The 12,906-nt window shown below is 43.0% G+C and overlaps 1 protein-coding gene across 2 annotated transcripts in view; it reads right to left on the bottom strand.

Annotated features, from left to right (window-relative positions):
* Positions 1-299: 299 nt before the first annotated feature.
* The window catches only part of Ptprb (protein tyrosine phosphatase receptor type B), a 108,769-nt gene continuing 96,162 nt past the window's right edge, over positions 300-12,906 (bottom strand). For both annotated transcript variants that reach the window (XM_076920258.1, XM_076920259.1), the window contains 3 exons: positions 11,638-11,773; positions 3,465-3,585; positions 300-570 (listed from right to left, as the gene is read on the bottom strand). In XM_076920258.1, the coding sequence (XP_076776373.1) occupies positions 548-570; positions 3,465-3,585; positions 11,638-11,773 (280 nt within the window). In that variant the 3' untranslated portion in view covers positions 300-547. The remainder of the gene's footprint in view (positions 571-3,464; positions 3,586-11,637; positions 11,774-12,906) is intronic.

The raw sequence follows: 12,906 nt of genomic DNA, 5'->3' as shown, positions 1-12,906 counted from the left end.
GGTCTACCACAAAGGTTTGGCCACAGCCCTAATCTGTCTTGGATTGTTATACTCTTTAGATCTCAGGGTTCATTCATAAGAAAGCAGCTTAAGAAAACTAACCTTATGATATGCTGTCTCCAGCTTGGACTTTAGTTTAGCCAGTGACTAACAGGATAGGTAAGAAACAGCCCCAGGGACTGTCTTTGCAACTTCCTTTACACACATTTTACCAGTGGTCCTGTCATGCAGGTTGAATGGGTTTGTGTAGAACAAGCCATGAACACTTTTAGTGTGGAAAAAATAGTATTATATAAAGCTTAATTTTAAACATTATGAAAAATACATATTTACAGGAGAAACTACAAAATACAAGTATGTACAATAATATCTGTTACCTTTAAATTACATAAATTCTTTAACATTCTTCAGATTAATAAATTATACATAGTATATCAACAGAAATGGCTGGCACCCCCACAGGGCATGAAGCAAGGTTTGATTTTTTTTTTTTTTTAACAAGTCACACAGTGAAAAACTTTTATCCAGGGGATCGTCAGGTGAATTCTTAATGTCTCGAGTAGATTGCATCTGGAAGCAAAGATGGCATGGTTAGAAACTGTAGAACAGCAGTTCTCGACCCATGGGTCACGTTCCCTTTGGGGTCTCATATCAGATATTCTACATATCAGATAGTTTCGTTGTGATTCAAAACAATAGCAAACGTACAGTTATGAAGTAACAATGAAAAGTTTATGGTTGGGGGGTCACCACAGCATGAGGAACTGTATTAAAGGGTCACAGCATCAGGGAGGTTGAGAAACTCTGCCCTAGAGGACTGTCTCCACTGACCTACCTCTGAAATGTATACATGGAAGACACTGGTGGACATCACTAAAGGGATTCAGGACATCACTAAGCTATTTAGAATAGAGCATCACCATGGAGCTAGCCCACCCTCTTTAGAAAGGCAGATTCCTGGACTTGGAGGGACTCCAGTTGCCCATGCCTTGACTCTGAGGGACAGAGGTAGGCCAAGGCCAGGACACAGAGTATTCTGCCTGGTTATAAACTCCAGGGAACTTCAGAGCTATGATCTGGATCCTAGCCTTTAGGATAATGGTTATGTTTCAAGCCCACAGTCAGCTTCCTCTAGGCACGCCCAAGCTTAGTTTTTAAAAGATTCTCAAACAAGTTAACACAAGACAAAGAACCCCTTAAGATCTACCCCAGCAACCTCCACCATCCTGGAGTTTCTTAAAGGAGGCTGACATGCGAAAACCTTAATTTACTTCACTGATAAATTAGGGGGTAATTATTTACAACACAAAAGATTATCTGATTTACAAAGCACTCCTCTAAACCTCTGCTCTCTACTGGGTTCTTTACAGCTCACTGAATAATAACATGCTGGCTGGGTGGGCAGGGAGTGAGAATGCAGAGAACTAAGTAAGCCTCAGGAGAAACTCTTGTCAGCTAAACAGCAGACAGCAGAGAAGGCAACAGAGAAGGCAGGTCTGAGATGTGTCTGTCGAAGGTGTGAGCAGAATACACAGGTCCAGATCAAGGATCCGAGGCCTATCATACCCCTTCCCAGCCTGGGTGGTACCTTTGGCCTCAATGGTGGGCCAGAGGCAGGAATCCTCTTCTTGCCAGTTAATTATTGCTTGATGAAAGCATGCCTCAAGAAGTTTGTAATTTTTTTTTTACTCCTGAATTATTTTTTTTTTATCTGAAAAATGTTACATACTTGTTCTAGAAGATTTATAAAATGATCAGAAAAAATCATGTGGTCAGAGAGATCAATTCGACTGGCAGATCTTCTCCCATTTATTTTTTCACTCGCTCCCTGTATTGCTTCTGTGTGTTTCGCATGCTGCGTTTCTTAACTTGCCGTGCCGTGGTTAAGCTACGGTTTGGGTTTGTCACTCAGTGGTATTACAGTCTGCTGTAATGTGGTGGGGCCTGTGAGAAGTGGGCCCAGAGGGAGGTGACGGGATCACTGAGGGGTTAGAGATGGTCTCTCAGAGTGAGTTAGGTTTCACAGACTTGAACTAGCTTCCACAGAATAGGTTGTCATGAGAGAACAAACATGGTTCGCTCTTAGCTATCGCTTTCTCTCTGTCCACATGATCTCATGTGATGTAACTAACTGCTGGGCCCCATCAGAGGCCAAATGCATGAGGTCAGCTCACCCATAGACTCCTTTGCTTTTTTTTTTTTTTTTCTCCTTCTGGTATGAGCTCTACCACTGAGCTATACCCCGATCCCAAATCCCTTGTCTTTATAAAGTATCTAGTCTCAAGTGTTTTATGATAGCAACCAAGACAAGCTTCTTTATAAGGGGATTTATACTAAAATGATATCTTCAAAAATATTATTCTGGAGCCAGGTATGGTGGCATGTGTCTCTAGTCTGCAGAGGGAATGCTTGAGCCAAGGCCAATCTAGGCAGCATAGCCTTTATCTCAAACGACAAAACAAAAGAGCCCACTCTTACTGTACTAGTATTAGCGACTGTGCTCTGGCATAGCTAGACCCTGCTATGGCTTGAATATAACTTCTGTTCCAAGGGTCCAATATAGTCGAATACTTGGTCTGCCAGGTGACAGTGTTAGACAATGCCGTGGTGAACCCTTTGGAAGATGAGGAGGAGTCCTCAGGGGAAGCTCTCATAGGGTTACTCAGTCTTGCCTCTCCCTGCTATCTCTTCTCCTGATTGGAGACGTGACCTCTTGCCCTGACAGGCACTCCTGGGATTCCTGTCCACCATTCTCTGTGATGCCCTCACCAGGACTGAGCTGACACAAATGTCATGCTCTTGAATCTCAAAAGGGTAGGCTAAATAAATGATGCCAGCCACCTCAAGGATTTTGCTGTGACAATGCCAAACGGACTAGTATAGTCCTCTGTGGCAATACTGATTTTGACTCCAACTTGTAACTGAAAAGGCTTTATGCACAAAGTATATCCTGTATACTTGAGATAATAGAAAAAAACACTCAGTCCCAGATGTGACTTCATTAAAGCCACTGAAACGCTGATTGCCAAATTCTTCTCGGCATCAGGTTTGCAATTTGAACTCCCAGCTTTGGCTTCAGTGCTGTCTCCCCTAATGGTGAGTCTTATCCCACAGAAAAGAAATATTAGGGAAAGCCTTTTTTGTAGTGAGCATGCTGGGCTAGGCAGGCTGAAGGTTGAGATGGGCTACTGGGGGTACAGATCATCATCAGAGCATCTGCCCTCCATGTGTGAGCCTTGGGTATCATGCCAGCACTGGAGAACATATCAATGACGGTTGAACTATGGAACCCCTCCCCATTCTGCCTCTCCTCTCTGCTGCTATTTTTGGGGGTGTCTTTCTGGTAGAAGAAAAAATTGGAGGCTTGTGCTGGAGGAACAAGTTGAGCTAGTACTAGTTTCCAGACTGAATGTGTTTTGGATATGAACTTAAAGCAAATAAAGTGGAAGCTGGCGAGGTCTTACCTCTGTGATACTCTGGATTCACATTTTCATAGATCGGAAACAGGGGGTTTTCTTGCTCGTTCCGCAGTTTCCGTGCTCTGAGGACATCTCTCACACACTGATGCAGATACACGTACTGACACTGCGGGAAGTCAGAGAGCATATCAGAGAAAGGTGTCCTCAAGCAGAAGAAAGTTAAGAGACTTGTCTTAGTCAGGGTTTCTATGGCTGCAATGAGACACCGTGACCAAGAAGCAAGCTGGGGAGGAAAGGGTTAATTCAGCTTACACTTCCACACTGCTGTACATTACCAAAGGAAGTCAGGACCAGAACTCACACAGGGCAGGAAGCAGGAGCTGATGCAGAGGTCATAGAGGGATGCTGCTTACTGCTTTGCTTCCCCTGGCTTGCTCAGCCTGCTTTCTAATAGAACCCATGACCACCAGCCCAAGAATGGCACCACCCACCATGGGCTAAGCCCTCCCTGATAGATCACTAATTGAGAAAATGCCTTACAGCTAGATCTCACACAAGTGTGTCCTCAACGGAGGCTCCCTTCTCTAAGGAATCTAGCTTGTGTCAAGTTGATACACAAAACCAGCCAGTAGAGGACTGTCACAAAACACCCACAGTTGCTGGGATTTTGTATAATTATAATCTCTTTTTCTGGTTTTCTCTCTTTGCTGAAACAGGGCTTCCTTTATGTTCCAGAGCTGGCTGGGACTTCACTTGGGAGCCTGGCTTTTTACCCAAATTCGGGTCCTTACACTTGTATAGCAAGCACTTGACTGTCTGAACCATCTCCTCGGCTCCTATCCACTCTCTTAAAATAGGTATGTCTATCCTTAATATCTCTACAGTATGTGCTGTGAATGCCTAGAACTATGCTTTGCACACAATGGGTCCTTCACAAGGATGGATGCAAACACTTCGCTATGCCCTTTACATAAGCTGTCTTATGAGCACAACACCCTTGTGAAGCAGATGCAACCATAAAACAAACTGAGATCTAGAGTTCGTTAGCTCTGCCAAATTTGTATGGCCAAGAAATGGGACCTTTAGATTTGACACTGGAGGTGTGACTCCTCCCCAAGTTCATGGTCTTAGTATATTGATTTATTTTCTTATGAGGAATCCATTTTCTTGCACATTCTTTCCTCTTTTGTGCCCCTTCTATTTCAAATATGATAGGAAAAGGAGGTGTGTACAATTAACCCACTGATTGCCACAGCTACGAAGACAAGCTCCGAGTCTAGGTCCTCTTAGCATCTGAGTCTGAAACATGGAAGAACCTCAGAGATTCTGGTGGATGTCTGAGACCTACGGAGGGTTACTTAAAGAGGACAGGCCCTCGGGCTAGCCACTTGGGCATTAACTGCTTTAGAAAACAAACACAGGAGGGTGGACTGGAGAGACAGTTCAGCAGTTAAGAGCACTGGCTGCTCTTCCACAGGTCCTGAGTTCAGTTCCCAGCAACCACATGGTGGCTCACATCCCATCTGTAATGGGATCTGATGCCCTCTTCTGGTGTGTCTGAAGACAGCAACAATGTACTCATATACATAAAATAAATAAAATTAGAAAAAAATACAGGACGGTAAAGTGCCCTGGTGACCATAAAGACACCACAAAGATTCCACTGATGATAAAGTCTTGGCCACAGGTAACCAAACTTATGAATGGGCTTCCCTTCCTTTCTACCAAGGGATGGAGGCCTGTTGTCTGTAGTGCTTGGGCCTTGTGCTTCTTATCATGATACAGCCATTGCTGGAACCCAGGGAGTAAGAAGACTGGGTGGAATGTACGCCATTCAAGGGAGACTGGCTTTCTTCCCACAGGTTGAAAGAGTGGTGAAGCATCTTAGAGTCTGTTCCCCCTTCAACACAAGAAACCCAGGTTCTTCTCTCCAGACAATATCCTCTGTCCATTCAAGGTGTTAGACTCGGTACCAGTATCAGGTAGATGGGTATGGAGCACTCTTTCTGGACTGTGTGTTTAAGGCGATCCATGCCATAGCGCTTGTAGGGTTTTAAAGGTTTGAGATACAGTGTGGAAATAAAAGTCTCTCCTCACTAATACCTTTCCAAAGTGAACAGTTTTTGTTTTTACGAGCAGCATCCCTAATTGGAAACTGGCCTGGTGGTATTCTACCAATGGGACTTTAGAAAGTAGGTCTAGGATGGTCACTAGACTCAAACTTTTAGTTTTTAGTTTTCTGAAGAGTCTCACGTAGTTCAGATCAGCCTTGAACTTGCTATATAGCCAGGGCTGACCTTGAACTTCCAGTCTTCCAGCCTTAGTTCCCAAGTGTTGGGAACACAAGTAAGAGGCATCATGCCCAGTTTTAGTCCAAACTGGGGAATGAACTCAGGGCTTTTTGCATGCTGGGCAAGCACTCTACCAACTGGGCTCCATCCTCAGTCCTCTGCTTGTGATCTTTTGTGGTACAAGGAATTGAACTTAGGGCCTCACACATACTAGGTAAGAGCTCTACCACTGAGTTGTAGTGTCAGCTAGGTTAGGACATTAAAAAAAATCATAAGCAAGCCTTGCTCCAGAATTAAAAACTATTAGAAACTATTGTTTGGTTTCTTTTTTAAAAATATATCACAGATCATACTTGGTTTTATTCCACCTTGGAAAATGATTATGAGTGTGTGTATGTGTGTGTGTGTGTGTGTGTGTGTGTGTGTGTGTGTGTATGTCTGTGCGCGTGCGTGTCTGTCTGAGTTTATGTGCACCATGTATGTGCAGGAGCCCTTGGAGGTCAGAAGATGGGGTTACAGGGTGTAACCCACATGGGGCTGAGAACCAAATCTGAATCTTCTGAACGAGCAGTAAGCATGCATGACAGCTGAGCCACCTCTCCCACTTCACATAACTCCGATTTTTTAATTAAATTGCTTTGGATGGAAGAGGTAAGGTGCGAATGAACTCTGTTATACCCAGGCCACACTGTTCAACCGCGATCCACCATGGGCTTTGAAACTAATTACTCTCTATTAATTTGCCTTGTCTTAAATATCAACTTTTCTTTTCCCAATAGGATGCCCCTTTGAAAACTGATCACTTCTAAAAATCATCCAGTTGCTACTGTACCCTCTTTAATTCTTAATGCAAAAAAAAAAAAAAAATGCAAACCTCAACTCACAAAAGATTTTTTTTTTCTAATGGCGGAAGTGCTGGTTGAGTGCTAACATGTCCCGTTCCATTTAATTCTATAGGATTTATTATTATTTATTATTTTTTATTATCACACATATAGCCATTTGGTTCATGGTTCCTGAGAGCATAGTTTAGCAGAAGGACAGACGTGTGATCAGATAACTAGAAGGTGATAAACTAGAATTGTTTATAAAGGCTTATGCAGGACAGAAATCGAGTTCATCTGAGGAAGAAAATATCGACCCAGGAAGAGATGGTGAAAGCGAGTTGGGAGTCCAGTGTGGCTAACTTACAGGTTGCCTGTGTCATGGGTGACGGCCAGGATTGTCTCTGAAATGGGAGCCGAGACACTACATCCCATATGGTCCCAGGGCCCCCTTCTCATGAGAGCAGTCAGCATGCCTGAGTAAATTACTAGTTACTCTCAGAAAGGAGGAGCTTTGATTCACGTCGGCTACCTCTGCTCAGAAAGGCAGACCGTGATGGTTAGAACAGAGGCCCTTGCTTGGGGCCCGTGTGTAACTCGAAGAGTTTGGACAGGTTCATGGAAGTGATGCATAGCTCAAGTTGTATCTAAAAGTAATCAGGAGCCTGAACACACACACACACACACACACACACACACACACACACACACACGCACGCACACACACGCACATACACGCACACACAGAGCTGAAGAGGACTTAGCATTAGCTATCTCTTCCCCAATTTACGAATTAATTACAGTCTGAGTTTGTGGGAAGTGATACCGAAATAAAACACTGGTGCCGACTTTCTAGCCACGTAATTGTAGGCTATCTGCTCATTTGTAGAATAGATTTCAAAAAGCCATACAGAGGCAGAAAAGTTTCTAGTCCCAAGGCCTCATCCTTCTGGGGTAGGGAAGGATGACGGTTAAGATATGGGTGATGAGCTGGATATGGTGGCACATGACTTTAGTCCCAGCACTTGGGAGGCAGAGACAGGTGGAGCTCTGTGAGTTTGAGGCCAGCCTGATCTACAGAGTGAGTCTAGGATATCCAGGGCTATTACACAGTGAAACTGTGTCTCAAAAAACAAAACCTAACAAAACAGAAAAAACAAACAAGAAAACAAAGAAAGGAACAATAACAAAAAAAGATATGAATGGTATCATGCTGTCCCCTAAGTGAAATGACAGCCAGCCAGCAGCCATAGTGAAGGTACAGTTACTGGGAAGCCTGAGAATGACAGGCTGGGGTCCTGCTAGTGGGGTCGCCATCAATTTAGTCTGAATTTATTAAACAACATGGATGTGATGGCTTGCCTGTCCTATGTTGTGACAAAAGGAGGTGCCCAGCAACAGCCAAAGAGCACTGGGACTGTAGAACTACAGCTTAACAAGCCTCTGGCCCCAACAGCCAGCTCACCACAAGCACAAGAAACAGCGGACCACACCACCACTATGGAAATGGAACAGAGGGCTGGGCTCTCTGACAGATAAGCGTCACAGAAAACAAACGGGAAGAAGGATTATTAGAGACAGGAGAGGGATAAAGGTACCTCAATGAATGAAATGAGTAGATTGGGGGCTTTAAGGAAAGCTAGATAATTTACACACACACAAACATGTATACGTATGTGTATGTATATGATGTATATGCATATATATATATATATATATATATATATATATATATATATATATATATATAATAAAACAGGTAGGACCCAGGTATGGAGGTGAATACTCAGGAGGTAGACACAGGCAGATATCTAGTTCAAAGTCAGCCTGGTCTACCTAAAGACTTGAAGGACAGCCAGGGCTACAGAGAGAAACTATGTCTTGAAAAACCAAAAATAAATAAACAAATAAAAATAAAAATTAATTAAAAATGATAGTGGTATTTAAATACTAAGTAGGGAACTGCAATTAAAATTGTTAAGTGTGAGAAATGGCATAGATGTTGAAGAGCATCTGTCTACCTACACATACATACATATATACATATACACACATATACACTCATATATATTAATACACACAGAGACATATACATACATATATATACATAGACACATAGCCTTATATACATACACACATACATACATATATACATATACACACATATACACTCACACATATATATTAATACACACAGAGACATATACACACATATATATACATAGACACATAGCCTTATATACATACACACATACATACATATATACATATACACACATATACACTCACACATATTAATACACACAGAGACATATACACACATATATACATATACACATAGCCTTATATACATACACACACATATATACATCTACACATAGCCTTACATACATACACACACACATATATACATATACACATAGCCTTATATACATACACACACATACATATATATATATATATACATATACACCTAGCCTTACATACATACACACACACACATATATATATACATATACACATAGCCTTATATACATACACACATATGTATATGTATATACACATATATACACTCACATATATATATTCATACACACAGAAACATATACACACATATATACATATATACATAGCCTTATATACATACACACACACACACATATATATATACACATAGCCTTATATACATTCACACATATGTATATATACACAGAGATATATATGGCTTTGCTTTATGAGGTCAGAGAATTGGTGTGAGATACAGATGAGGAAATAACATGTTGTTATTTGTAGAAACTGGGGTTTAGGTTAATGGAGGTTCATTATCTGATTTTCCTAGTTACCCCCATGCCTTCAACCCATGGTACTGGGGAACAACCCTAGGGCCTTGTGTAAATTGGGTGAGCACTCTACCACTAAACTACGCACAGCCCAAGTTGTGTAAGTGCTTAAACAATTTCATAACGACACACTGAGAACATAGAAGATAAACTGCTACAGCACATGCACTAGCCAATCACGCTGGCACAAGCTTGTAACCTTATTGCTCTGGCAACTAAGGATTGCAAGTTCAAGGCTAACCTGGCCTATATAGTGAGGTCTTGGGCCAACAAAACAGAACTGGCACTGGGAGATGGCTCCATGGTTGACAACACTTGCTCTTGAAGAGGATGGGGGGGGGGTTGGTTTCCAGCACCTACAACGGGTGGTACACGACCACCTGTAACCATCCTCTCCTACAGGGGACCCAGTGCCATCTTCTGGCCTCTTCTGTCGAGAGATCATCTTATGTGTTGCATGGATGCCTCACCTGTCAATTAAAGAGCGTGTGGCCTGTGGCTTAGGCAGGAAATAGAGGTGGGGACACCAGGAGGAGAAAGAATTCTGGGACAGAAGGAGGAAGGGAGAAGAACCCAAAAAGAGGTGAGGAGACGGACACATGGTACCTGAGCACAGCAACCAGCCAGGTGACAAAATGTAGGTTAAAATAAATAAGTATCTTTAGTTATGATCTAGTCAGAGTAGAGCCTTTAGCTATATACTTGTAAATATAATCCGAGTCTGAGTCTTGTTTCTGGGAGCAATGGGGTCTGGGATGCAAAAACGGGGTCTAACTTCAGCACTCTGCAGCCACTGTTATGAATTTGCATCTGTCATTCTCTCTCTCTCTCTCTCTCTCTCTCTCTCTCTCTCTCTCTCTCTCTGTGTCTCTCATACACACACACACACACACACACACACACACACACACACACACACACACGAGAGGCAAGGACACCAGGCTTTTGCCAACTGTGCCATAGAAGGTGAGCTCTGCAGGGCGCGAATGTATGCTGCACCAGAAAGAATTCAGGGGACAGAGTGATTTTAGAAGAGTGGGTTCAACAGCTCAAAGGGAACCTTGCTTCGGGGTACTGGTTGCTTCGGGGTGCTGGTTGTGGAGCACGGCTGCTTGTGTGGTTTCCATGGCTACCGTGACTGTATGGTAGCATTGGGACAGAACTTTTCTTCCATGGAAAGCTTTTTAGCTTTTTGTCTTTTCCCTCTGGGTTACTTGAACAGAAGTGTTGGAAAGCCAATGAGTAGAGAACCTGAGCTTTGGAAGGTGTTAATGTAAGAATGAAGTGTGCTTGGTGTATGGTGTATGTGAGGTTTGTGTCTACACCTGACTGTGGGTTGTGGGCCAACAGCTTGGTATCCAGAACAAGGTCCAAGCTTGGCTACCTCATGGCTACCTCGTCCCTCTCCGCCCCCTCCACCCCACCAACATAATATTTGTATTAATTATTTGGCAATTTCATATAATGTACGTTGGTCACACTCACTTCCCATTCCTCCCAGGTACACTCCCCCACGCTTGCTCTGCAGCCCCCCTCCACCAAAAAAAAAAAAAATCAACAACCAACCAACCAAACAAACAAAAATCTACCAAGTCCAATTTGTGTTGCCTATATACTCAAGAACAGGGTTTCCCTCTGTAGCTTTTGCTGTCCTGGAACTCAATGTGGAGACCAGGCTGGCCTCGAATTCTGCCTCCTGAGTGCTGGGATTAAAGGCATGCATCACCACTGCCCAGCATGGCTATGGATTTTGTACAAAACGTTTTAGCCTCTGGGCCTTAGTTTCCTAGCTTGGAAATGAACATAAGGACCATGGAACAGTATTTTTAGAAGGATCTACAAATGTCAAAGGACTTCTCAAAGGGAGACATGTAACCTTCCTGATAAACAGCCCTTGGTGTATCCAGAGGCGAGGATGAGTGTGGAAGTGGGTGGAGCTAGGGGAGAGAAGAGGTTTAGAAGTCTCTATAGACTTTTCTGTGCTTATCTACTAGGCTGCTTTGAAATGAGTTCTTAAGTGGTCTAGCCAGTCCCCCACGTGTGGTGCCTTCCCAAAACCCTCTTTCTTTCTTCCTGTCTACCCAAACAAATTCTTCCCTGAGAAGCTCAGTAAAGAGTATGCTTAATGCTGAAGGCAATGAGATTTACCTCAAAATATGAAGTCTTAGAAAATATATATTTTCACTTCTGTATTGCTCAGGTATCCTGGACAGTTTTGGGGGGGTGTGTGGGAGGGCACTGGTGTCCAGCTCAGAAGTCTTACCTCAGTCTGGACCATGTGAACCCTGTGGAGTCTTAGGTCATGCACTGCCCCATAAATGTCCACAGAGTCCTTTGAGTCCAACTGCTGGAGGATCCGGTCCAGGGCAACGAATGTCCCTGTTCTGCCCACACCAGCACTGGAGGGAAAGCAAAGGGAAGATGGAGGAGTTAATTGCTCTTTCAAGACTACATAAGGAGACTCTGGTCAACTTTCTTCTATCTCTCAAACTATGGGAGAATACAGGAAATCTTTCTTTCCACAGACATGCGCTCTCTCACAGAAAGATAACCCAGAGCCCACGTGGTCCACTCCTTCTCCCTCCTAACCTTACCCCACTGACGTAAGCACCTCTCTGACCTTGGTATATTTCAGGCCCATGTCTATTTTTATAATTTTCCTACATACCTGCAAATGCAAAAGAACATTGTGTACATTTCAGACATTTACTAGGATGCTGATCTGACACTTTACAGATCCCTTTGCCAAGTTCTCTATCAATATTGTGAGTATTGTTTTGAGATTTATCCATTTGTGATATAGAACTAATTTCATCTCTCTTTCTCTCTCCTTTGCTTCTTCTTTGTTTCTTTCTTTCTTAATTCCTTTCTTTCTTTTCTTTTTCATTGTTTGCTTGAAAAAAAAAAAAAAAAAAAAGCCAGGCAGTGGTGGCGCACGCCTTTAATCCCAGCACTTGGGAGGCAGAGGCAGGTGGAAGTCTGAGTTCGTTTGAGGCCAGCCTGGTATACAGAGTGAGTTCCAGGACAGCCAGGGCTACACAGAGAAACCCTGTCTCAAAAAACTGAAAAACAAAACAAAACAAACAACAACAACAAAAAAATCCTTATCCTCCATCCATACCCTGCTTCTCATGTGCTATGCACACACATGATTTCTGTACAAACATTATCTTTAGTATTAACACCATAGCAGTCTCTGTAAGCTGGTTTTCACCAAGCACTTGGCAAGCTAAGGCCGGCAATGGTGCCTCTACCTGTGAGCAAACGCCAACTCCTGCCTCAGGTCATTGAGCCTGTGACAAAGGAGCATATGTAAATATCCTCACTTTTGTCTTAAAACTCAGCTTTGACTGTATCTGTCATTTACTGTGGCACCTATTCCCGCTGGAGTGCTTTACAAGCCCTAAATAAGTGTCATTATTCTCAGCAGACACTCCCTCCAGTTATTTTGGCTGGCAATGAAAATTTATAAGATACGGAACAGCACTCCAGTGTTCCTGGAAGAAAATGCCCGCCATTCTTCAGAAAGCTG

Source organism: Arvicanthis niloticus, chromosome 22 (assembly GCF_011762505.2).
Source record: "Arvicanthis niloticus isolate mArvNil1 chromosome 22, mArvNil1.pat.X, whole genome shotgun sequence".
In the NCBI taxonomy this organism is placed as follows: Eukaryota; Metazoa; Chordata; class Mammalia; order Rodentia; family Muridae; genus Arvicanthis; species Arvicanthis niloticus.
This window is presented reverse-complemented; position numbering and strand designations above follow the sequence as displayed.